The following is a 26895-nucleotide window of genomic DNA, read 5'->3' on the forward strand; positions in this document are numbered from 1 at the left end:
GGAACACAGGGAGGCAGTGGCCCAGCAGGGCCCCCACCTTTCCCACTTCTGTGTGTGACTTTCAACTGCAGGTGCCCCCATGTCCTTCCTGGCAGCGTCCTCAGCCTGGAGCCAGCTTTGGCCCCTGCAGCAGGCAGAAGTGCTGGGGACCAACACCCCCAGAAATAGTCTCACCCAGCATCTGATGGGAGCTGGTGGGTAGATACCCAGGCCCTTAGCTACCCGTCCTCATGGGATTGTGTTCTATACTGGCTCCCAGAGTGTCCCTGAGCATGAGGCGGGAGCCTCCTGCCCTGGGAGCTGCTGCACAACAGGCTCTTTGCGGCCGACCCCACACTCTCCCAGTGGGGTTTCCCTCACCACCTAAGAAACTGTCAGCATCAAACCTGTCTCAGGGCCTGCTTCGAGGGAAGGCCAACCCAAGCCTGGGTCATGTTCCTGCAGACCCCTGTGTCCCTGCTAATGCCTGTGCCTGGGAGGATGTGCTTCCAGCCCCAGTGCTGTCTCACCTGGTTGGTGAGGGCTGCACATCCATGATCCACCTGGTTGGCGAGGGCTGCATGTCCATGACTGCCCTGGTTGGCAAGGGCTGCGTGTCCACAACTTGCCTCAAGCATCCCCTCTGCTGTGCAGCCCTTGGATGCTTCGCCCCGGGGGGGAGACTACTGCGCTCTCAGCCGGGCCCTTGCGACCTAGGGCACGTGCTGGGGGCAGCGCTGCATGATGTAAAACAGAGTAGGCTCTGGGGACACAGCGGGGGCAGCATAGCGTGACGTAAAACAGTGCAGGCTCTGCAGACAGAAACAGGGTCCAGTTCTCACTGCACCATTCACTGGCTTGAATGAGTGTTGGCCTCAGTTTCCACATCCATAAAATGGAGGAGATGGATGTAGATGATACCAGCTCATATTGTGAAGGTTAAATGCAAAAATGTCTGTCACAGAAGCTCTGAAATAGTGGCTTTAGTTGCTGTTGGCATAACTCTATTATCCCATATGTCCCATTGCACTAGCTATTCACCAATAATCAGTTATGTCACACATATTTTTCATGTTTACTGTCTCTGGAATCAGGATGTGCCTCACCACCTATGAAACATTTTTTTTTTCCCTGCGGATAAGACAAGGATGCCCCTTATCTCTGACTGCAGCACCTTAGTGCCTGTGAGATGCAGCTTCCCTCCAACCCACGCCTTCCACACTGTCTCCTCATCACACACGAAGCCGGCTGCTCCCACATGTGCCCTGCTCCTGCTGAGCACAATGGCTCAGAAACTCGGAGGGCGAGTTTTGACTGGGATGGACTCTTACCTGGTGGGGCATCTGCTGCCAGCCCCTTCAAGTTGTTCGTGGAATTCAGTGCATGTGGCTTGGGGGCTGGCTTCTGGCCAGGGGTCCTCTCAGGTTCCAGAGTCCCCTGCATCCCTGGCTCATCTCCAGAGCCAGCAGCTGTAGCTGAGTTCTTGTCACACATGGAAGCTCTCTGCTCTCCCCTGTGCCTCCAGCTGCAGAAAGTCCTCTCCTTTTAGGGGCTCACATGATTAAATTGGGCCCACCCAGCAAATCCAAGACAGTCTCCCTATTTTAAGATGGGTTACCTAATCCCACCTGCAGAGTCCCTCTTGCCAAGTAAGACAGGATATTCATAGGTTCCAGGGTTGTGGGTGTGGACACCTCTGGCAGCCGTTCTGCCCACCTTGGTGGACTAGAGTGCAGTCCAGGCAGCCAAGGGCATGCACGGGACATGCTGCTCCCTGAGAGGGGCGACCTGGAAGGAACAGGGAGGCAGCGCAGGGAACATCTTTGGGTCTTATAGTGATCCCTACACAGAAGAAGCCTTGCAACTCAGAAGCCAAAACCCAGCAGCATCGGGGATGGGAGTGCAGGACAAATGCATGGTGTTGGGGGGGCCTTCTCCACCACGGCTGCCTCCATCGGGCCTGAGCCTGCACTTTGTCACACTGGCATTTTGGAGAGTGAGGTCATTTGACAGAGGCCCTTGGTTTGGGGGCAGTCTGGGAGGTCTCCCCACCTCCTCTCCTGAGACTGGGGAGCTAGAAGCTTATGCTGCCCCTGGAGGCAGCTGCCATGGGATCTGGGCCATGTGGAAGGTGGAAAATCTGTGCTGGCCTTTTCCTAACACCCTGACTTCACACAGGGCATGAGAACCTTTCCCTGATGTCTTCATATTGTTTCAAAAGTGGGAGAAGTGTTTGTTTCCATCCCCTGTTTTGTTGGCTACAGTCAGGATCAATTTTCAGAAGTCCAGGGTGGACCCATGTTGGCAGAGTACCCTTTCTAGACAGAGTTGCCACTGATTGGCTAAGACATGCCCTCGCCCTCTTGCCCTCTGAAGAGTAAGTGGTTGAGAGTCTATGCACAGGATGACTCATTTGCAATGGATTTTCCCCAGTGTTTAACTCACGGGCTTTTGACGGTCCATAAGCTTGGCATTTCCTCTGCTTCTTTCCCTTAGAGCAGACTGTGTGTAAAAACGTAGCTGGAAATGGGGAGAAACTCCATCTGAGCAGCCGCTGGGTTAGAATACTAGGAAAGATTGGCAGGGAGAGAACTTGCACCCTCACACAATGGGGAAGTACTAAGGGAAGCCCAGAGGCCATGCAGGGCACGGGCAGCTCTGCACCTGCTCTCCAGGCACAGCGACCAGGAAGGCTTTCCAGAACAAGCTAAGAGCATCTGCAATGAACAGCCAGATGTTTTCCACCCATGCCTGGCACTGAGCTACTAAAACTGCCCAGGACATTGGCCCCTGCAGGCAGTGGCAGGCTGCCCCCCAGACCTCGCCCAGGCCACAGTACTATGGAGAGTGTGGAGTGGGGTGGGTTTTCTCACCAGGCGGCATGCTGTATGCCAAGCACAGGTGGTCACTGGCTGGGGTGGAGAGAGGTCACCAGTTGGAGAGGACCAGCACCGTCTGAGCCTGGAGGTCCCCAGAGCCATGCACTTGCTCAGCCGAGCCAGCTTCAGGTCACTGTGTGGAGTGCCCTTCTTCCTGACCCCAGCGAGGTCCCTTCCTGGCACTTAAGGGAAGCTTCGGGGGACTGTACCAGGCGACAGCGGTAATCAGTACCTCGGGGAAGGCACCCTGGGCCCATAGGTGCTGACCATTCATATATATGGATTTTGTACTATCAAAGCACAGGTCATCTTGGGTGAATCTCAAGGGAACCATGAGGAGTGAAAAAAATAGTTGCAAAGGTTCCACTGGATGACCTCCTTTCGGTAACATTCTTGAAATGACAAACCTACAGAAACAGAGAACGGATTAGTGGTTGCGAGGGGTGGGGACTTGGGGTGCTCCTGGTCATGGAAGGCAACACCCTTGTGCTGATGGACCTGTGGACCTACACACGTAATAATGTTGCATGGGACATGCATGTGCCCTCTTTTCACATGCACACTTGAGCGCAGGAAACACTGGCAAGAGCTGGATAGACTAGGTTGACTGTATCAGTAGCGGTATCGTGGTCGTGATGTTATACAATTGTTTTTTGCAAGATGTTACCATTGTGGGAAGCCCAGTGAAGGGTCCATGAGCTCTTTCAGTGTTACAGTGTTACTTCTCACGACTGCACGGGACTTGACAGTTTTCTAAAAAGAAAACGCTCAACTGAGAAGAGGAAAACTATAATTAAGCAAATGTTGATGTTGAATATATTTTTTCCTTTTTCCCTTGCATGCGTTTAATCAGATCATGACGGTAGATATTGACTTAGCTTCCCTGATGAATACGGGTCAGGACCTGCACACAAGGGCCCTGACAGCAGGCAGCTACTGTATAGTTGGAATATAAATAATACTGCCTTCATGGTTATTGATTGAGCAAATGTGATCAAATGGGGGATGTATGGGTTGTGCAATGAAGATGAGCTTGAAAAAGGTAGACATTAAATGCTGGTAATATTTCTTCAGGCTTGGTCTGTATACATGAAAACTGAAGTAGAGGAATCTGCTTCCTCCTAATGAATTTGCAGCATCTCCTCAGCCAGGGTGGTTAATTCAGGCAGATTCTTTCTGCTTGGGTGATCCAGGTAATCGCAGAAGTGAAACCTCACTTTGCCTCCTTCCAGAAACCTTCAGCCGCTTCCCCCCTAATCATTTCTTTGAAATGCTTAGTTTTCATTTCTCTTTTTCATCTTTTAGGTCCCACCTTGTTTTAAAGATACAGTCAATACAGGAGGCATGCCAAGCTATCTTATCCAAATTCAACACAATTATAACGAAAGTAAACCAACTCTGGAAGACAGTTCCCAGAAATTAATTATCGCACAGAAAGTGAACACAACAGCCTTTTGTTATCATGATAATGAAATCACCACCACCTTAACACTTGACAAACTTGGCCGTGCCTCTGTTGAATTTCTGCTGAATAAACTGGAAAAATATTGCACTTGGCTCTCCAAGGAAATTCATTGTTTAATACAACCACTATTTTTTTTCTGCGGAACAGGCGAGTGGAGTATCTAGAGATTGCAAGTGCCTAGGAGTTTCCTTTGCTACTAAAGATAGATGAGCGCTCCCTTATATTTTTCTCTTAGTTATTATTTTGTATTCCATTGAAGTATTAAATCTCTATTTTGGAGGAGAACTGCTAAGAATTTTAAAAGTATGTTAATAGGCTGTTCCCCGATATAGGCTGCACACCTTTCTCAGGCACTTGACAAGCTTCACGAGCTCGTGTTTAGTTTAGATACTGAAGCAAACTAGCCCATAAAATACGGTGCTGTAAATATAAACCTTTATGCACCTCTTGGGGTAGTCCTTCTCAAATGTGAATTAAGATATTCCATGATTCAAGCCCATAAACTGAAAAGTGGCCATCACCCTGAGTAGTAATTTGCTTTCTGAAACCCCAGACTGTAAACTGCCTTTGGCCTGTGCTCACTGAGTTCTGAGTTTGTATGCACGATGCTAACTGATGATGAAGTTTTCAAGAATGGTTTTTAAGAGGAGCCCAAACTATTTTAGGTTATATGGTCTCTGACGTATCCTTCTGTGGCTTAGGGGCTTTTTTTTATTTTCTTGTTTGAAGAGCCACCATATTTTACTACTGAGCCTGAGAGTCGGATTTCAGCTGAAGTAGAAGAAACTGTGGACATCGGATGTCAAGCCATGGGTGAGTGCAGAGTGGCTGCTGGACAAGGAGCCGTGAGTGGGAGGAAGGGAAACAACCTTTTTCCATAGCAGAATTGCCATCATTCTAGGGAGACATTGAGTGTGATGGCGAAGAGCAGACTTCAGAGAGTAGATTGGTCTTGGGGCAGTGACTGTGGGTAAGGCATTTGACTTTGCCAAGCTTTTGCTTCCTCCCCTGCAAAACAGAGATGATACTATTTACCCAGCAGAGCAAAAAGGAAGCCCCCATCTACCCCAGACAGAGAGGGGACTCCATCATATCCTGTGGACTCCCCTTCAAAGGCCCTGCCTCCACAAGAGTGCGACCCCCTGAGATTCGGGGCAGAAAATTCTTTCTCATCCATGGGGTGACTGCGACTGGTGACCAAATCCACTCTCGAAAGGGAGATGGGTGTACATGTATTTGTAGTAGATACATGAGGTACAAGGCAATTTTGTTCCATTGATATATTGCACAGTGGTGAAGCCAGAGCTTGGAGTGCATCCATCACTGGAGTGATGTCCCTTGTACCTGTTAAGTAATTTCTCATCGCCCACCCCACACCCTTTTGAGTCCCCATTGTCTCCTTCCACACTTTGCATCCATGTGCACATGTGACTTAGCACCCACTTATTAGTGAGAACAGGCAGTCTTTGTCTTTCTGTGTCTGAGTTCTCTAACATAACTCAATGGCCTTTGGTTCCATCCAGGTTGCTGCAAAAGACACCCTTTTATTCTTTTTTTGTGGCCGAATAGTATTTGAATAGGAAATGTTACCTTTTTTTTTTTTTGGCCTTTTCAGCTCTGGGTCCACTTTTCCTTTGCTGTTCAGGTCATCCCAGCCCTCATTACCATGCCTCAATTACAAGCTGCCCACTGTCACCATCTCATGTCGAGCAGCACAGGTGATTACACAAAACCTTCTAGCAGAGACAGGCTTGTCAAGGCAGTTTCGTTAACAAAATCTGTGTTTGTATTCTGGCAACTATCAGGAAATGAAAAGGATCTTTTCTCTTTTGTTTGTACCCATCCGTCCTAAGGATAGTATTTTCTCCTACTCCCTGAGAGCTCAGAAGGTAAGAATGACTACCAGTTTTGTAAATCTTCAAAACAGCTCCTGAGAGAGATGATTATCTCACTGTACCACAGGAAAACCAAGCCCTAGAAAGCATAGTTAAGTACCGTGCACAAGGCACTGGGCCACGCGCTGAAATGGGATCCTTCTCTGGTGAAGTCATTGCCCAGTGTGTGGCCTGTGGGGGTTGCTCATTAAATGCTGGATGCATAACTTACCTAGGGCCACATGGTAATGGAGGCAGGACCCAAACGCAAATCTGTCAGCCACCAAAGCAGCCACCTGGCTCTTGCCAGAACACTATCTTCCCCCAGGACCTGAAGCCCTGGACTTAGAACAAATGCCATTTGTCCATACCTGCAACTGTGTGGATGCCATTTCTTATTCCTGAAAATGGTGTGTCACCCTTCCAGTGCTGTGTCACCCTTCCAGTGCAGCAGCGTGTCACCCTTCCAGTCCTGGTGGTAGAGGGAAAGATCAGCCTCTGCCCAGAGACCCCCCTCCCGACCCGCTGTGCTTTGTAACCACTGCTCCTGGCCCAGAACTTGGTTCAGTAGGAGTTCTGGTCCTCGGCTCCTGACCAGCTCACAGCGGCTGCTGTCCACGGCTCTGTTCTGTTTCTGTTCTTCTCTGTTCCAGCTCTACTGATTCAGCATAGGGGAGGGGGGGAAGTGTGAGAGAAGAGTAAGACGAATTTTACGTGGAATTATCTTTCTTACAGTGGTTGCATTGTTCTTTCTTGTGTAGGTGCCAGCTTCTTAAGGCCAACAACTCTGTGAATGTGAAGCTATAAAATATTTAGAGAGCTTATATTTCAGAAATAAGAGTATACAATACTGCGGGGGATAAGATTTCTGTTATGACATTAAATTGCCCCAAAATAGAAATACTCCCAGTTCCCTATGTACTAACAATTATTTTTCAACAAATGACAATCTTAAACTCCCTTTGACAAGAGAAAGCTCCTTTTTGTGTGTGTGTGTGTGTGTGTGTGACTTCTGCAGGGTAAACTGCTTGTTAAGTGTGGACTTACAAATATAGAGAGAACAGATCTTCCAACATTGCACTGCCGTCGTATAATTTACTGCTTTCTTTTCATTTTGACAGTGAAACTATAGCAGCATGCGAAGTGGTTATTCCTTATGAAAGTGACATCATGTAACTGCTATTATGAGATATTACATGAATTGGTTATGCTTTTACCTTGAAATGGATTTTTTAAGATTTCCTGACTTAATGAAAAGTGACAGGAAAAATAATTAAGGCAAAAAAGAGAATCTGAGAAGACATTATCTTGAGATATTCCATGGCATTAACTTTATTTATTAAAGTTGACATCTCACGCCTACCCACACGCCATCTTAAATCAAGGGGTTTTGGTGTGCTTCGCACTGAAGCATGTCAAGATATGTTTTTTATTTAAATCCACTTTCTATTTAGGGAAACTGAGGTACGGAACCATCTGAGATCTAGAGCTAAGTCTAGATATGCCTCGTGGAGCGAGGCAGCTTTTCCTGTATCCACGATGGAATACCTCTTGTGCCTCCTCGACCCTTAACAAGGTTACTTAACCTAATAAATTGCTCCTCCGAGACAGTAGAACTCCATGAAGGCCCATGGTATCCAACCCTTTGATGGGAGTGTTTAAAAGATGGCACTCATTTTCATTGTTAGCTGTTGGGATGGATAGTGATACTGCCATTGAGTACTCACCAGGTGCTGGGCATGAGTTTTATAAATACATATGTAAATGTACACACATGCACATATATGCACCAACTCACACAGACACACATAGAAACACATGTACACATATATATGCAGGTGCTCATATACATAGATGTACACACACATATACACACACGCACATGTATACACATAAACACATGCACATATATGCACACATGCACACATGTAAACACGTGCACATGCACATATATACACATGCACACATGTGTGCACACACACGCACATACATGTACACACACGCACAGACACACAAACACATCCAATCTTCAACCTTCTGAAGTCAACGATTATCATTCACTTACCTGCATGTGAGGAAACAGACAAAGAAAGGGACAGGTAATGTATTCTGCCCAAGGTGACACTGTCCACGAGGCACGGACCTGGGATGTGGCCTGTGTCCTGTCCTCTGCCCCATGACCCTGTGCCCAATCCCTCCCTCAGTGGCTGAGTAGGGCATTGCAGAGCAGAGAGGGCTTCATCTCCATCTGAACATTAAGGTCGGTCTCAGCTGGAATCTCCTTCTTTCCAAACGAGCACGAGCCTGTGTGGGTTCTGAGCGGAGCCTGGAAGGCACCGCAGCCAGGGTGGCCGGAGTCCATGCCAACTGTTCCTCTCAATGCCCCTCTGTGTCGATTGCTTCATCTACAACGAGAAAAATAGCTCCTTACAGGGTGGTTGAAAGCACAAATAGACAAGAAAATGCCTATTAAAATATTGCCATTCTAGCCTTTGAAACAGATATGCCTCAGTTCTCACGTCAGGAATTATTTTTAAAATCCTATTTATTCCCATTCCTACGCAGGGGTCCCCCTTCCCACCCTCCAGTGGTACAAGGATGCCATCTCCATCAGCAGGCTCCAGAATCCTCGATACAAAGTACTCGCCAGCGGAGGCCTGCGCATCCAGAAGCTGAGTCCAGAGGACTCCGGAATCTTCCAGTGCTTCGCCAGCAATGAAGGTGGAGAGATCCAGACCCACACCTACCTGGATGTAACCAGTGAGTACACCCGGGCCCGCAGCTACCTGACCTGGATGTATCCAGTGAGTACACCCAAGGCCCATGGCTACCCAGATGTAACCAGTGAGTACACCCACGCTCACAGCTACCTGACCTGGACATATCCAGTGAGTACACTCAGCCCCATGGCTACCCAGATGTAACCAGTGAGTACACCCACGCTCATAGCTACCTGACCTGGACGTATCCAGTGAGTACACTCAGCCCCATGGCTACCCAGATGTAACCAGTGGGTACACCCATGCCCACAGCCACTTGGATATATTCAGTGGGTACGCCCAGGCCCATGGCTACCCGGATGTAACCAGTGGGTACGCCCAGGCCCATGGCTACCCGGATGTAACCAGTGGGTACGCCCAGGCCCACAGCCACCTGGAGGTATCCAGTAGGTACACCCAGGCCCACGGCTACCTGGACGTAACCAGTGGGTACACCCAGGCCCATAGCCACCTGGATGTATCCAGTGAGTACACCTGTCAACAAAGCCAGACCTGCTGGACTGGGCCTTCAAGGTAGAACTTCCCAAACTTTGCCCCGTATAATACACACAGAAAATGGTAGTATCTGTTCAGCCCCCGAGGTAAACAGAAAGGGTGATGTGGCCAGTAGTGGCCAGACTAGGAGAGCCAGCTCTCAAGCACACCTGAAGCCTTTGTGGGTCCTGTGGGGAAACTGCTGAGGCCCACGAGCAGCACAGACGCCTGTCACTCCCTGGCCCTAGTGCCCTCCTCTTCTCGGGGCAGCCTTGCCTCTTCCCGCACTAAGCCCTCCTCTCTCTTGAGGAGAAGTAGAAAAAACTCCCTTATTTTCTGGGCAGAATTGGAAAGACTATTGAGTGAATAGCTCACTCCTAATCTTTTTCTTTTGATCTTTTTTTTTCTATTTTTTACATTCATTCTCTATTTTACTTTTATTGAACAATTGTAGTTCTTTGTGAGTTTCTTTTATTATCCCATTAACAGAAATATCTTGGCTCTCTGTCTTTGAAAAATAAACTCAAGGTAGAGGTTTTCATTGTTTCTGTGGGTTTTCTTTTTAATCTCCCGTGGTTATATAATACTGTTCTTCTAAAATGAAGTAGAATCTAGTGATTATGGAATTATACCTTTCATGTTTGCCCTTTTGGGAGCAAAATTCTGATATCCTCAGGGGTGAGAGCTGTTGGAGAGAGCAAATCAGTGTCACTGTGTGCACAGCCGAGGGGCTCTTCCCACCCACAGCCTGCAAAGAGACTGACAAGGTGTGTAGCAAGCTGTACATGTGTTTTGGTGAACTAGGGGTCCCTTCCTTGAATCTTGCCCTTGGGTCAAATTTGTCTTTCATTTTGGAGCTTGGGAAACCAATATTTCTTCAAGCAGTAGAAATAATATTGAATGCTCAAGTCAGAAGATGAGTCTTGATCGATTAGAATTATTTGAAGCCTATCTTGCAATCATGAGCCGGGACATTCTGGAGCAGGGATCGACAAGCTTTTTCTGCGAAGGGCCTAATGGTAGATATTTTTGGCTTTGAAGGATGTGGCCTACTCAGCATTGCTGTAGTAACCTAAAAGCAGCCACAATTCTCAGCACATGCGAGTTGCTGTGTTCCAATAAAACTTTATTTACAAACACAGGGTACAGGCTGAATTTGGCCCCCAGGTTGTAGTTTGCCAATCTCCATTCCAGTGAAGAGACTTAGGAATGAGAATAAAGGAGAACTCAGAGAACATCTCTGGGTTTCTCTCAGCCTCAGTTTTCTCGTCCATTAAAATGGAGCTAACCTAGCCCAGATTATAGGATTCTCATGAGGGTCAGATTGGAAATGTAACTGAAAGTGCCGCCTGAACTATTACCATGGCAGTCAGTGAGTGAACAAACAAATCAATGATTGTGATCATGTTATCTGCTTTGTAGGAAGAGGTTTTTTGCAAAATGAGTTTTTTAATTAAAATACCCTTAATGAAAGGAAAATGTGCTTTAAAAAATCGATATTGATTTGCTCATTTAGCAAGCGGCTGTTGAGCATCTGTGTCGGGCACTCTGGATGAGGCTTTGGGGACACGGCTGTGAGGAACACAGGCAAGATTCCTGTGCTTCCAGGACGGAGGGTCTGCAGGGAGGAGAAAGGCGGTGAAGGATGAGATGACTCCAGCCAGCCAGGGGTGCTGTAGAAAAGAGGAGCAGGTGCGGTGGCATAGTGAGCCGGGGGCCTTCCCCAGACAGTGTGGCTGGGGGGGTTTCTCTAGGAGAGATTTAGAAGGAGCAGGAGTGTGAACTCTTGGGGATATGTGCGTTGCATGGGCTGGAGGGGACAGTAGGTGCCTTGGAGGAACAAGCTCGGCATGTGTGCACGTGAAGGGAGGTGGATAGGATGGGGCTCAGTGACAAGCAGGGTGGCCATGATGGGCTGGAGGGTGGAGGGATTGGCAGTGGCAGAGGCCAAAAACAGGAGGAGCCTCCGGAGCTGCGAGCAAGCAGAGAAGGGACATTAAGGCCTTTGTAGCTTTCAAAGGGCAGCTCAAGGCTGACTGCCTCAGGGACGCCGACACAGGCACAGAAGTGTTGAGACCTGTTAGGGGGCCCTGCAGCATCTGGCAAGACCCTGGACTCAGGTGGTTGCATGTGAGGTGGAGGGACAGGGTCAGCTTCAGGAAGGGCCCTGGCAGTGAAGTTTCTGTGACTTGCCGTGGTCCTTGGGATTCTCAGCAGGTGCAAGAAGAGGCAGCGGCTGTGCCCTGGGTTCCGTGAGGTCTACTCAGTTCTTTCCTTGAGGGGTGTCAGCCCAGGGACCCTCACAGAAGACTTGAGAGACACAGATCACTGTCGTACGGGGGGTTCCGGTTAATCGTTATTGGGTAGCACAGAGTCAGGCGAGCCCTCGCTGAAGCCATCAGGAACTCCTCCTGTCTTTCCTTGGTCTGACTCAGGGCTGCTGGGGGCCCTGACCATCCCCCACGAACAAGAAGAAACCCAGCACTTGGGGCTCATGACACCTCCCAGAAATGTATCTTTATGGAGGTCTTCGAAACCTGGTTATTTTAACTCTCAGAACAGATCCTAGAAAGGATCCTAGAAAGTGTCATCTTGTGGATGACATTTTATATTCAATAATTAGCTTTTTTATGTTTTTGTTTTTGAGATAAGGTCTCACTCTGTCACCCAGGCTGTAGTACAGTGGCACGATCATAGCTCACTGCAGCCTCGGCCTCCTGGGCTCAAGCGATCCTCCTACCTCTGCCTCCCAAGTACGTGGGACTATAGGCATGCACCACCATGCCTGGCTAATTTTTCATTTTTGGTAGAGACAGGGATCTCACTGTGTTGCCCAGGTTGGTCTCAAACTCCTGACCTCAAGCAATCCTCTTGCCTCAGCCTCCTGAAGTGCTGGGAATATAGGCATGGGCTACCTTTCATTTAAAGAACAAAAGCAATCTTTTGGCTGATCTAAGTAAATGCCTCTCCTCTCTTTAACGTTCACCTAAAACTGTTCTTCCTGGGCCCCTGCACGTTCCCACTTGTGTATCTATTACATCATGAAGCTGTATTTTCTCTCCAGGTTGTAAACAAAGATAGGTAACTCCTGGGAGAGGAACAGTGGAGGGCTGCCATCCCTCCTGAACAGTGTTCCTTTTCTATTGCTACAGTTACCTCTGTGATTGGCTCTCTAAAGCCCGTGCAGGATACTCTGCCAGGCTGGTGTGAGCCTCTCAGGGGAACGAGGCCCTGATCATTTCATTAACTCCTCTTCTCAGATATCGCTCCAGTGTTCACCCAGCGGCCAGTGGACACCACAGTTACTGACGGGATGACAGCCATTCTAAGGTGTGAGGTGTCTGGGGCTCCCAAACCTGCCATCACCTGGAAAAGAGGTGGGTAGCATCAACTGCCCACAACAGCATGGCCCATGTAGAACATAACCTATCGGGCCAGTGCTTGCTTCTTATTCACTCTCTTGTTTATTCACTTATGCATTCACTCAATGAAGATTAAATAACTCTTATGGCAGCAGTCCCCAACCTTTTTGGCACCAGGGACCTGTTTCTTGGAAGAGAATTTCTCCATGGTCTCCATGGGGGCTGATGGTCTCAGGATGAAACTGTTCCATCTCAGATCATTAGATTCTTCTAGGGAGTGTGCAGCCTAGATCCTTGGCATGCATAGTTCACTGGAGGGTGTGCGTTCCTATGAGAATCTAATGCCGCTGCCGAGCTGACAGGAGGGGGAGCTCAGGCAGTCATGCTCTGTAGCCACCGTTCACTTCCTGCTGTGCAGCCCAGATCCAAACAGGTCTATGGCCTGGACTTGGGGACCCCTGATTTACAGAATGCCTACGAGGTGCAAGATACCATGGGCACAAGGATAAGTAGGACAGGCAAGATCCCTGCCTTCTAGAAAGGGAAACACACATTAGAAAAAGAGAAGGATTGTGCAAATGTCACTCTTCTCTACCCACACCCTTCAGAGAGTGCCTCAGGCCTCCTCGGGCCTTACCATGTCAAGCATTGGATGGGAAGTCACTCTGCTAGCACTCATTTTTCCCACTGTTAAGCGGAGCTCTTCCTTATGACATTCAGAATTAAGGATCACAGCCTTTGTTTTGTTGAAGAAAGATGCTTCCAGGGCCACATCGTTCCATGCCTTCCCCAGTCAACCTGGGACGCTTCAGCCCACTGTGGGTTCAGTTCCCGGGAAGGCTGCCTTTGCAGTTCCCATAGTCCCTTCCATGAGGGCCACTGAAGGAACAGCACACAGAGTCCATCCTGAACAAGTCTGTGCTGAGCCTTGTTGATTCACACGGATGAGCTCCTCATACTTGCTGGGCTGTATCGGGCTGACATGCCAAAAGCCTTATCTTTCTCTTCCTGCTGGAAAACCGCCTGGCAGCTTCTCGAGTCTCAGAGGTACAATCCCTGCACTCAGACATGGCTCCTAAAGATCTGGGACACCACAGATCAATAACAGGGCTGGGCTCTTACTTTCTCTTGTTTTCCTGCCTAATTTTGGACATGATAGCTTTATATAAAAATGTTTCAAATACATGCAGATATAAAGAAAACTAAAAACCGATCACCCAAAAATAGCAATCACGTTCATGGATCATAATTTGTTTAACCAAATCTCTCAATATTGAGCAAGTAGGATGTTCTGATTTTTGTTATTCTAAACAGTGCTAGCAGATACTGCTTCAGTTATTTCTTTGCATACAATTTTCACTTTATTCTGATTATTTCCTTAAGTTATTTCTTTGTTGTATTAGTCCACTCTCACACTGATATAAACACATACCTGAGACTGGGCAATTTACAAAGAAAAGAGGTTGAATTGATTCATAGTTCTGCATAGCTGGAGAGGCCTCAGGAAATCATGGTGGAAGGTAAAGAGGAAGCAGGCGCATCTCATGTGGCTGCAGGAGAGAGAAGGAGCAAAGGGGGAAGTGCCAAACACTTTTAAGCCATCAGATCTCGTGAGAACTCCCTCGCTATCAGGAGAACATCATGGGGGAACCACCATCAGGATCCAGTCACCTCCTACCAGATTCCTCCCCCGACATGTGGGGATTGCAATTCAAGACGAGACTTGGGTGGGGACACAGAGCCGAACCATATTACTTGCTTATGGCTCTAACCACTATCTTCATTTCCTTCAAGTGGTACAACTGTAACATGCCCCTTTTCTCCACTGTTCTTTAGAAAACCACATTCTGGCCAGTGGTTCTGTCCGGATTCCTAGGTTCATGCTTCTTGAATCGGGGGGTCTACAGATCGCGCCCGTCTTCATCCAGGATGCTGGCAACTACACCTGCTATGCAGCCAACACAGAAGGCTCCCTGAATGCATCGGCCACGCTCACCGTGTGGAGTAAGGAGCAGCCCTCACACGTCAGCCTTATATTAGCCACGGTTTAATCATCATGTTATCATGTGCTTTGGGGATGTCAACATGCCCTTGGGCTTGCTAATTCAATCAAAAGAGAATGATTATTTTTGCAACTAATTTATAGAAATCTGTTGAGAAATTAAATTTTCAGTGTCTAAAAGAATAACTAGAAAATGTATTCAGAGATTCAATGGGGGCATTGCAGGAGAGATAAAAGATTGACTTCGTAAAGTCAGTGGAGATATTACACAAAACTAGCTCAAATCACAAAATTGATATGTTGGTTAATTTTATAAGCATTTTATAAGAAAATTAAGAATTAAGATCCTAAAGAAGAAATATTTTGCTATACAGTTATTAGGAACAACTAAAACACTTCTAATATATTAACTATCAATGTTTCTTGTATATTAGGAGTGAGCTGAAAGAAAATCTTCAGCTTTTGCACTTTCTTTAATCAACAAGACACGTTTTGGAAATGCAGAGTAGTTTTCTGGAGCTTAAGGATTGGACCAAATGGCCCCCCATTGCCACTTTTTAGCTTCAATTGCCAACATACTTTCTCCTGTCTGTCTCATCTCAATCTGTACTACTAAAAACTCATTATTCATAAAGCAAAAGAATGCTCACTCACAGATTTTTACAAAGCTATCTACATGAGGAGAGAACGTTTTAACTTGCTTGAGGGAGTAATTTGTTGAAACGCTATTCTTCCAGAAAAAGTAAATCATTGTGCTTTATTTCATATTTGTCTAGCATTTTCTATCATATAGTTGGCGTCCACTTTGATAAACGATTGTTTCTAATTTGTAAAATGATCATGAGTTTAAAGGAAATTAATCCAAGTTCCCACAATACTATCAAGTACTAAAAAGGAGCTTTTGTTCCATTTGGTGGATGACTGTGTCAACCACTTCATTCATTAGATATCCCTAAATAGTAACCATACATTTAACCCATTTATGCCTGAGGTTGCAGTTTTTTGAACTTTTGCAATCAGAACTTGGCGATGACCTTGAGCAGTAGGATGTTAAAAAGCTTATGAAAAAGTGGTATCTGAATCTCTGTAGATCATTCACCAGAAAATGCTGTGGATCTGCTGAGATTCAACATTATAACAATACTAGCCTGACAGGGATAACACTTTGGTGGCTTTACAGAACATTTTCACACACTCTGCCCACTTTAATCTGTACAACTGTTAGTGATGTTAGCATTCCCTTCCATAGCCAGGAAAACTAAGACGCAGAGATGTTTTTCTGGACTCACCATTAGCAGAGGTCAGTCTTGGCCTCGAACTTAGTCTTGTGACTCCCAAGTTCTGGGCTCTGTTCCTGGAAGAAGAGCAGGTCCCCTTTAGAGGTATGGGTGCTACAGTGACCCATCACACAGGCAAGCTGCAGGTCCCCACCCTGTACTGGCTTGGGGGAGGTGGGCAAGTCACTGCATCTCTGAACATCCATCCTCCTTCCTGAAAACTGAGAATAGTAATATTCAACCCTCACAAGAGTGTCTTGAGGAATAAATACAACAACTTAAACAAAAGCACTTGGCAGACTCACAAAGTGCCATGCAGACACTAGAAATCACTAGAATGATGGTCATCTAGGGAGAGAATCTAGGTTTTATTTTAGAGCCTGGAACCTCATTCACACCTGCATGGGGTGGTCCGCGTTCAATTACTTCTGTGGTGTTTGAGGTTAAAGGTGATTTAGGAGGGGTGGGTGGGTTGACAGACTTTGCTGCAATGGTTGACTTATTTGCTTGTTTTTAACTCCCCTAGCATTTCCGAGAGCAATCCATTTACACTCATTCTGCCAAGATGAGAGAAAACTCAGGGGTTGTGATGTCAGATGACCAGGGCATTATCCCCCTGAGGGCAGAAACTCTCAAACTTGTCATTTCGTCTGACTTGTGACTTGTGTTTTTTCAGATCGGACGTCCATCGTCCACCCTCCTGAGGACCACGTGGTGATTAAGGGGACCACAGCCACGCTGCACTGTGGAGCCACGCATGACCCCCGGGTTTCACTCCGGTCAGCACAATCAGTTACAATGCTTTGGGGCTTGTTGATATTCTGTGAGTTTCTGAAGTGAAGTTGAGATGAGGAGGAAGAATTGGGGGAACTTTGATTTCAGCAGCAGGTCCCTGATTACGGCATCTTCTGGTTGTGGGCGCCGTCATTAATCACGCAAATCCCATTTTCCACTCCAGCCTTATGTATTATTTACAGTGAGCTATGTTCCACTTCATGACTTTAATGCTGCTTTTCATGATTTTTCCTGCCAAGATTAATATACTATCTGTAAAACGTACTTCTTGGAGGCTGATACTCAATGAGAGAAAAATCCAGGGGGATCGACTAGGATTCAGCAGTGTTTACACAGGGGCTGTGCCCCTCCCGGGGGAGTTCTTTACTCTCGGGATAGTTTCGTCGTGAAATGGAGGGGGAGGAAGGCCTGTGCATGGGACAACATCAGCCACAGCCCCCAGTGCACTCACGGGGAGGTGCATGCCAAGAGGGAGGCCAGACGTGAGGGTTCTCTTTTTTTTTTTTTTTGAGACAGAGCCTTGCTCTGTCACCCGAGCTGGAGTACAGTGGCGTTATCTCGGCTCACTGCAAGCTCCACCTCCCGGGTTCAAGCCATTCTCCTGCCTCAGCCTCCCCAGTAGCTGGGACTACAGGCGCCCGCCACCACGCCCGGCTAATTTTTTGTATTTTTAGTAGAGACAGGGTTTCACCATGTTAGCCCGGATGGTCTCAATCTCCTGACCTCATGATCCACCCATCTCGGCCTCCCAAAGTGCTGGGATTACAGGCGTGAACCACTGCGCCTGGCTGAGGGTTCTCTAAAGGAATGCCAACATCCCATCTTTGTTTAAATTCAGGCCAGGAATGTAACTGTGCAAAATATGAGACTCTAGATGAAGTTGTGGCGGCAGACAGGTGGGCGTCAACGGGGAGCTGTTCCCTGAAGAGCAGCCACCTTCAGGATAGTTTTAAATTTTTGGAATCAGCCTTGAAAATAAAAAAAGAAATATCCAGTCATCAGAGTATTTCCACTCTGGCCTTAGCCCAGAAGGGGCACAGTGCGTGAGTCGAATGGGCAGACTACTCAAGATGCCCTCCTGCTTTCTGGGGCCTCTCACCCGGAGCAGAGGGGATGGCTGTGGGTGCACAGTCAGCAGTGGGACGCGGAGACTCGGCTGTTCTCTAACGCTTCTTGAGCAGGTGTTTGGCCAATTGTAAATTTCCATGTCTCCACCCGACTCCCTGGGGTTTCCCAGGGCTCAGAATCCAAATTTGGTTTAGGTACGAGGGTGCCGAATGCAAAACAAAACAAACAAACAAAAACTAGCAAGTGAAAGACACCTAGAACCCCCCTGGTGGCCATCCTGGAAAGAGGCCTGGAAAGAGCCCCTTCCTAAATGATTTGGAGTATGACTTCAAGGAAGTCTGCTTTTCTGCTACTCTGACAGCTCAAAAAGAACCCCCTCGGATCTCTGTGGTTTCCTGGTAGCTTGTTATATGTGATTAAATTGGAGGCCCCTTCCTGAGACGGAATTGAGTTACTTGCTCTCGGGGTGCCCCTCGTCCCAGGGTTGCTCTTCCCTGAGGAGCACCAGGCTGTAAGTGACCAGCCAGCCGGATGCGATGCCCCGGTGTGAGCAGTCTGTCCATCTCCCTCTTGTGGAATCAGCCCTGTTCTATCTCAGGGTAATTGCTGATAAGGGTAGTTTGTAAATGTCTGTGCTTATGAATATGAAGGCTTTAAAGAACTGGGCACATTTTGAAAATCCGATCAAATTATTGTGGAAAAGAAAAACAGCACTTTCATTCCATATAGCAATGAGTGCTGCCCCTGCCCGTGGTCATCTAAAGACTGGGCAGACTCTCAATTGATTCCGTATTTGAGAAGAAAAATGTGCTCAAATTGCTACAGATAGATTAAATGAGAAAGAAATGCAATTTTAAGGACCATCTGCCAGAATGGTCAAATTTTAAGAAAGTATGTTTTTGAAGGGTGATTTTTTTTTTTCCCATGAGTTGGGCAATTCCACTCTGCGGGTTTTTTTAAACAGTTGTTGCCTCCTGTCCAGACAATACTCTTGTCCTCCAGGAGCATTTAACGGGGCAGGAATGTTGGGTGCAGTTTTCATAGGTGACAGGTATGCCCATGGTTCTACAGACTTCTCATCTCTAAAACACAAGGTCAGACAGGCAGGGCCAGTCATTTTCATTGCCCTGTTTTTAATGTCAGCATCTGTTTTTGTAGTATGACCAAGATATCTGGTTGCTTTTCTTTTTTTTTATTATTTTTTGGTTTAATTCACATGCCATAAAATTCACTCTTTTAGGCCAAGTGCGGTGACTCAGGCCTGTAATCCCAGCAGTTTGGGAGGCCGAGGCTGGCAGATCACTTGAGGCCAGGAGTTCGAGACTAGCCTGGGCCACATGGCAAAACCTCATCTCCTTTAAAAGTACAAAAAAATTAGCCAAGCATGGTGGCATACGTCTGTGGTCCCAGCTACTCAGGAGGCTGAGGCACAAGAATTGCTTGAACCCAGGAGGTGGAGGCTGCAGTGAGCCAAGATCGTGCCACTGCACTCCAGCCTGGGCCACACAGCAAGACTCTGTCTCAAAAAAAAAAACAAAAAGAAAGAAAAAGAAAAGAAAAATCACTCTTTTAAAGAGCACAATTCAGTGGTTTTTAAAGTCCGTTCACAACATTGTTAGTTGCTTGCTTTTTAAGAGACAGGGAAGGACCAGTGATTCTGTCCCTGTGGGGTTTGTAACTCAAGACCCTTTGCTTGGCCCACAGCTACGTTTGGAAGAAGGACAACGTGGCCCTGACTCCATCGAGCACGTCTAGGATCGTAGTGGAGAAGGATGGGTCCCTTCTCATCAGCCAGACATGGTCGGGCGACATCGGTGACTACACTTGCGAGATTATTTCCGAAGGAGGGAACGATTCCAGGATGGCCCGGCTGGAAGTGATGTGAGTACTGAGATGTTTAGTATTAGCCAGTCCCCAGTTATCTCCGTTACTGTGTCCCTGTTAGTGACTGCCACTTCACACATGTCACGGCCGTCTTGTGTCCCAAGTCAGCGGTCAGAGGCCAGCGCATCATGCTACATAGCTACATATATGGACAAGGTTTTTTTGTGGTTTCTTTAAACTTCGGAATTGAAAAGTTTTGTTTTTGGTGTAGATGGTGTGATCATTGGTTTTTATTCCCGTTGATCCTTTTTGTCATATTTTTCCCGTGGACACCTTATCCTGATAGGCCCTGTTTACTACTCTGCGCTTAAGTAGCAAGTTCGTTTTTCCACATAATACCCTTGAGAGCCTCCAGTCCGTGAGAGATGCTGGGGTGGGACCGCTGAGGCGAGGTCATTCCCGTGAAAGCCACCTAGACTTGGGGTTTCAGTGAGTCCCAGCGGCCTCTCTGTGGGTAAATAGAGATTTTCCGTTAAGTCTTTTGAAATCCTGAAAACAGAAAGCAACTGCCCGTTACTTCCAATCTGGACTTTCCTGGGGGGTCCAAAGAACCCAGGCGGGAAACCGTCAATCTCCTCCGTCTGTGCTCTGTCTCTCCCTCCACTCCCCTCTCTATTCATGGAGCAGGAAACCGAAATACCTGCTGACACATTTTATTTTTCTGACATATATTTATTTGCTTTTTAAAAGTTATGCTCTCTCAATATTCCCGAGTGCATGAGTACAAAAATAAAACCTGAAAATAAAGAATCCCAACCGAGCACTCATCAGGGCAGTGGCCAGCTCTGGGGACACACCCAGCCCATCTGTCCCTGGCCACCGTTTGACGTGCTGGGCCGTTCGACAAAGGCAGTTTTGAGAGATTTTTCCTCATTGGACCCTGCCCCTTTGATCCAGGAAAGATTCTTATACAAAATCATTCCCCAGAAATAGAATTTGAACACTCTGAGTATAGGAGCCGTGTCTCATTGATCCCTGAATCCCAAGACTCCGGCTGAGGGGATTAAAGATGAAAAGAATGCTTGCTAAGTGCCAAGCATGTGGCTTCTGTGTCTGCCACATGCGTGTGGAAATGAGTGAACTCACAAACAGCTTTCCTCTAGCCCCTATTTGTGGATGTAAAAGGTTCACGATGTATAGCAGCCAGTCCGGAAGGCCCTGTGGTGTCATCAGTACCTGAAAAAAATCCCATCCCAACTCCTGTCTCCTTCCAGGATGACCCCTTGTTCTCTTTAGACAGCAGAGGTCATTCTGGTTAGTTAGGAAGCGGCAGGAGTCCCCATGGCTCTACAGAATCAGCCGGCGGCAGCACAGTGGGGGTCCTGGTGCTGCAGCTGCGAGGCTACCAAGCAGAGGGTCCTCCAGAGAATCACTGAGGGTCCCGGGGCTGCACCTGCGAGGCTGCCAAACAGAGGGTCCTCCAGAGAATCACTGAGGGTCCCGGGGCTGAGGCTGCGAGGCTGCCACACAGAGGGTCCTCCAGAGAATCACTGAGGGTCCCGGTGCTGCGGCTGCAAGGCTGCCACACAGAGGGTCCTCCAGAGAATCACTGAGGGCCCTGGTGCTGCAGCTGTGAGGCTGCCACACAGAGGGTCCTCCAGAGAATCATTGGGGGTCCTGGGGCTGAGGCTGCAAGGCTGCCACACAGAGGGTCCTCCAGCTTTTGTGTACGCATGGGGCAGCCAGGTCTCCCCCAGCCCCTGCCTTCAGGCATTGGAGCCTACAACCCTGGGCTCTTTCTGCCCTTCATGAGCCCCAGCCATCCACTGCCTCTGCGGCTGGGTGCCCGTCATCCATGGGCTTCCCCAGAGATCTCCTGATCATGCACCCCTTAGCATTCAATGACAGTAGCACTTCCTGCCATTCAGTTACCAGGATGCTTGCTGCCTGCAGTTCTTCCCTGCTCACAGCTGATCCTCCTGGTAGCACTGATCATGCTGCAGAGGACGAGCATATCTTCATGGCTCCCTCTCCTCCTGGAACAGAAGCACCTTGGTGGCACTGTTTTGAATTTTGAGTGCCTGATGTAGTGTTTGGTATATAACAAGTGTTCAATAAATATATGTTGATTGGTTGTTGCCTGCATGCATGCATGAAGGAATGAATGAATGTATGTATGCCTCGGCGGCCCATTGGCGAGCCTCCTTCTGTTCCACACTCGTACCTTGATGCTCACATGCCCTGGTTTCCCCACCATGGGTAAACAAGTAAGCTCAGGTCGTTCTACCAAAACCCAGACAGTGAGTACCCAAAGCCCCCGTCCAGCCCTGCTCCTGCCTGTTGCCTCCTTCCTTTCGGGTCTCAGACTGAGGATTTTTTTTTTTTTCATTTTGATAATATAGGAGGATATGGCCAGTGAGTTCCTAGGAGCTATTGTACTATGCACATTTTTAAAGCTACCTTTGAGAACCTTAGATCATCCATCGTTGGTATCAAATAAATAAGCATTAGCAGTTCATAAAGACTGTCAGCAGAAGCCAAATTGCATACTTCCAATATAGCCCATTCTTTTTTTCTGCACAATTTTATGTTCTACTGATTTACATATCTTCCCTACTATTTGCTTATTTGATTTCCTCTAAGTAAAATACATTTTTCAGCAAATGTTGCTGTATGTATAAAATAATAGGCTTTCTGTAGTGGTAAAACATCTCATCTCTAAATATAGAAATCTCTGCAAGTTTGTGATTCAAACTAATTTAAGTACAAACTGGTTACAGAACTGATTTGGAAGACAGTTGTTCCTTGTGAATTGTTAGTGTCATGAAGCCTCCTCTATCCCAAACCTGGATGAATTGGGAAAGGTGTTCCTTCATGGGGTGTCTTTAAATCCGACAGGGCTTGACTCTACAATAATAATGGCAATAGAATGATAATAATAATAACCGGTGATTGCAGGGCATTCTGTCCTTCTCGGGTAACTTTCAAACTGAGCTCTGTAATGTTTCCATCATTTACTCAGATAACCAAAAAAAAAAAAAAAAAAAAAAAGGAAAAGAAAAAAAATCTCATATTGCCGAAGGGAAGGGAGTGAGAGGTACTTATGACTAAACAATGTCCTTCAGAGGAGCCTGAAAGCCTGTTTTCTCCTTGCCTCTCCACTTCAGTTAAAAGCTACTTTGTTAAATATAGAAATTAGGAGCATTAGAAGTGAGCTTTTCAAAAATAGACCAGCCGTTGGCCTCTTCTCACATCTCTTTGCCCCATGTTTTACACTTAGCACTAAGCTTCGCCTCATTAAGGCCGAGTGGAGAGGCGGCCCCCGCACCCACGTCACACCCACAGCAGTCCTGATGGGGCTGCTGGCCAGCAGTGGGGACAACAGGAGCAAGGGGCTGCACAGGAGGCCTCGCCTGCCTTTCACTACTTGTGTGACTTTGGACAAATCACCTCTCTTCTCAGCTTCTGCCTCTCACCTTGTAGACTGGGCATGGTATCATTCATCTCAAAGGATGGCTGTGAGGGCAGCACCCCCCCGGGTTTGTAAGATCCCAGCTGGGGAGGGATGCTCAAAAAGTCCTAGCTCTTCATGCTTCCTTGCCATCTTATACTAGAAGGCTGTTCCCCACTTTCCTAACAGCACCCTGCCTCCTGGGGCTGGGAACTTTCTAGCCCTTTACCCTGCATTATTCTGACCACATTCTATGACCTTCTGACACTAGACTCGAGATGTGTCTGTTTGCTGTTGAGCCCTCAATGCCTGGACCAGTGCCAGATATACAGTAGGAACCTAATAAATGTCTGGGTAAGCCTCACTCCACCTACTGAGCTGAAATGAGACGGTGTCTTTTACCCTACTGAGGAGGACCAATTTAGGAGGGCTCTGCCTTCATCCTCCTGCTGAGAGAAGAGGCTTCTAAACTCCAGATGGTTCCATGAGGCAGCCTGTAAATTAACAACACAAGTCATCATTAAATGCTGGTTACCCCTTGTTTTAGTAGCATCTTTCCTCTAGTTATCTAGTGCCATGGGGACAGGAGCCGGTTTCCGGCATGACTTCATATTCCCCAAAGCATCTTCCTGTATTGAGCACACCAGAGGGACCAGGCTCCTAAGGCCTTATGGATTGATTAATTGTTAAATCATTTAAAGACCCAATTAGCATTTCATCTCTTCTCCTGAAATCAGAGACTAATTCTCATGAGGCTGTAGTACAGAGAAAACCCAATTTACGGAGCTGACTTGGAGCCCCTGAGGCATTGGGAGAGGTTTCTTTCTATAAAACCACTTCTGACCGAGCCCTCATAAGGAGTGAAGAATTTAATACTGTTTCCCCCAGAGTTATCAAGCCCCGTCATCTTCATCCTCAGAGTGAAGTCAAAGAAGATGGGTTTGACCAAGTCATCATTTGTGCATTAAAGGGCCAATGCTTTTTATGTAGAAAAAAAGTACTTATCTGATCCTCTTCTGCCAGAGCAATTCCCCCCTACAGCCACAATTTCACCAATTGCTTTCTTTAGAGTCTTTTTCAAAACTGTTTTTCTCACACACACCTTGCTTCATCTCTCTCCTGTACAGTTGGGTTTCCGTTACTGTTGTTGTTAATTTCTGATATTCCTGAGGTGTCCTGTGCCTGATGGTGGTTTTCCCCCTATTCTCTTTAAATTACAAAGTGACTCAGCACTGGGCTTCGCTTCCATTGTTCTCTGAGACCTCTTCCATTTATCAGCCTGTGTGCTTATCACTGTCTGTGAGTCACTCTACTGATCATTTATCTCCTTTCAAAGTTGGCAGAGTAATGCTTCGGCGCAGTCTATCCCCATTAGATAAGATTTTCTGAAATGGATTCAGAATATATTAAAGCCTCATTTATCTGTTATTGATGGGTTACTCAAGGATCTCACAAAGCTTCATTTTCTAAATAACCAAAACTTATTATTTAAAGAAATAGTGGCCAGCCACAGAGGCTCACATCTGTAATCGCAGCACTTTGGGAGGCCGAGGCGGGTGGATCACGAGGTCAGGATTTCAAGATCGGCCTGGCCAAGATGGTGAAACCCTATCTCTACTAAAAATACAAAAATTAGCTGGATGTGGTGATGGGTGCCTGTAATCCCAGCTATTCAGGAAGCTGAGACAGAGAATTGCTTGAACTCGGGAGGCGGAGGTTGCAGTGAGCCAAAATTGCGCCGCTGCACTCCAGCCTGGGCTACAGAGTGAGACTCCATCTCAAAAAAAGAAAAAAAAAAATAGTTTATATTTCCAGAATAAGGCATGCCGTCTTTTATTGCATGTCTCAGGTATTGCACGTTTGTTTTTGTTGTTTACAAACTGGAGGGTTGCAGCAACCCTGTGTTAAGTAAGTCTATTGATGCAATTTTTCCAATGGCACATGCTCACTTAGTGTCTCTGGTCACATTTTGGGAATTCTCACAATGTTTCAAACTTTGTCACTATGATTGTATCTGTGATGGCGCTCCCTGATCAGTGATATTGAATGTTACTATTGTAATTGTTTTGGGACACCATGAACCACGCCCATGTTAAGATGGCAAACTTAAGCTATAAATGCCTTGTATGTTCTGACTGCTCCACCAACTGGCCATTGCCTGTCTCTCTCCCTTTCCTTGGGCCCCTGTACTCCTTGAGACCCACAGCGTGAAATTTGGCCAGTTAATAACCCTGCAAAGGCCTCTGAGTGTCCACGTGAAAGAGAGGGTTGTACATCTCTCCCTAGAAAGCAGACTGGAAATGAAGCTTAGTAAGGAAGGCATATCGAAAGCCAAGACAAGACAAAAGCTAGGCCTCTTGCCCCAGTTAGCCAAGCTGTGAATGCAAAGAGAAAGTTATTGAAGGACATTTAAAGTGCTCCAGTGAACACACAAATGATAAGAAAGTGAAACAGTCTTATTGCTGATGTGGAGAAAGTTTGAGTGGTCTGGAGAGAAAAATCAAACCAGCCTCAACATTCCCTTAGGCCAAAGCGTAACCCAGAACAAGGCCATAGCTCTCTTCAGTTTTGTGAAGACCGAGAGAGGTGAGGAAGCTGCAGAAGAAAAATTGGAAGCTAGCAGGGGTTGGTCCGTGAGATTTAAGGAAAGATGCCGTCCCCATAACATAAAAGTACAAGATAAAGCAGCAGGTGCTAATGGAGAAACTCGGTAAATTATTCAGAAGACCTGGCTAGGAACAGTGATAAGAGTGGCTACACTAACAAGAAATTTTCAGTGTAGATGAAACAGCCTTTTATGGGAAGAAGATACCATTTAGGACCTTCCTAGCTACGGAGGAGAAGTCAATGTCTGGTTTCAAAGCTTCAAAGGGCAGGCTGACTCTCTTGTTAGGGGCTAATGTTGCTGGTGACTTTAAGTTGAAGCCAACACTCATTTACCATGCCGAAAATATTAGGGCTCTTAAGAATGATGCTAAATCTACTTTGCTTGTGCTCTGTAAATGGAACAGCAAAGCCTGGATGACAGCTCATCTGTTTACAGCATGTTTTACTGAATATTTCAAGCCTACTTTTGGGACCTGCAGCACAGAAAAGAAAAATTCCTTTCAAAATATTACTGCTTATGGACAATGCACCTTGTCATGCTAGAGCTTTGATGGGAATGTACAAGGATTTGAATGTTGGTTTCATGCCTGCTAGCACAACATGCGTTCTGTGGCCCATGGATCAAGGCGGAATTTTGACCATCAAGTCTCATTATTTAAGGAATATATTTCATAAGACTGTAGTTGCCATGGATGATAATTCCTCTGATGGATCTGGGCAAAGTAAATGGAAAACCTTCTGGAAAGGATTCACCATTCTAGATGCCATTAAGAATGTTTGTGGGCTGGGGGCAGTGGCTCATGCCTGTAATCCCAGCACTTTGGGAGGCTGAGGCAGGCGGATCAAAAGGTCGGGATATCGAGACCATCCTGGCTAACACGGTAAAACCCTGCCTCCACTAAAAATACAAAAAATTAGCCAGGCGTGGTGGCGGGTGCTTGTAGTCCCAGCTACTCGGGAGGCTGAGGCAGGAGAATGGCGTGAACCCAGGAGGCGGAGCTTGCAGTGAGCTGAGATCATGCCACTGCACTCCAGCCTGGGCGACAGAGCAAGACTCC

At 47.0% G+C, this 26895-nt stretch overlaps 1 protein-coding gene across 5 annotated transcripts in view; it reads left to right on the forward strand.

The window, feature by feature from the left end:
• The window catches only part of SDK1 (sidekick cell adhesion molecule 1), a 659503-nt gene that overhangs the window by 353393 nt on the left and 279215 nt on the right, over positions 1-26895 (forward strand). For all 5 annotated transcript variants that reach the window (XM_058442285.1, XM_058442281.1, XM_058442284.1 and 2 more), the window contains 6 exons: positions 5053-5136; positions 8763-8957; positions 12712-12828; positions 14650-14817; positions 16769-16871; positions 19660-19836. In XM_058442285.1, the coding sequence (XP_058298268.1) occupies positions 5053-5136; positions 8763-8957; positions 12712-12828; positions 14650-14817; positions 16769-16871; positions 19660-19836 (844 nt within the window). The remainder of the gene's footprint in view (positions 1-5052; positions 5137-8762; positions 8958-12711; positions 12829-14649; positions 14818-16768; positions 16872-19659; positions 19837-26895) is intronic.

Source organism: Hylobates moloch, unplaced genomic scaffold (assembly GCF_009828535.3).
Source record: "Hylobates moloch isolate HMO894 unplaced genomic scaffold, HMol_V3 SCAFFOLD_1, whole genome shotgun sequence".
NCBI lineage: Eukaryota > Metazoa > Chordata > Mammalia > Primates > Hylobatidae > Hylobates > Hylobates moloch.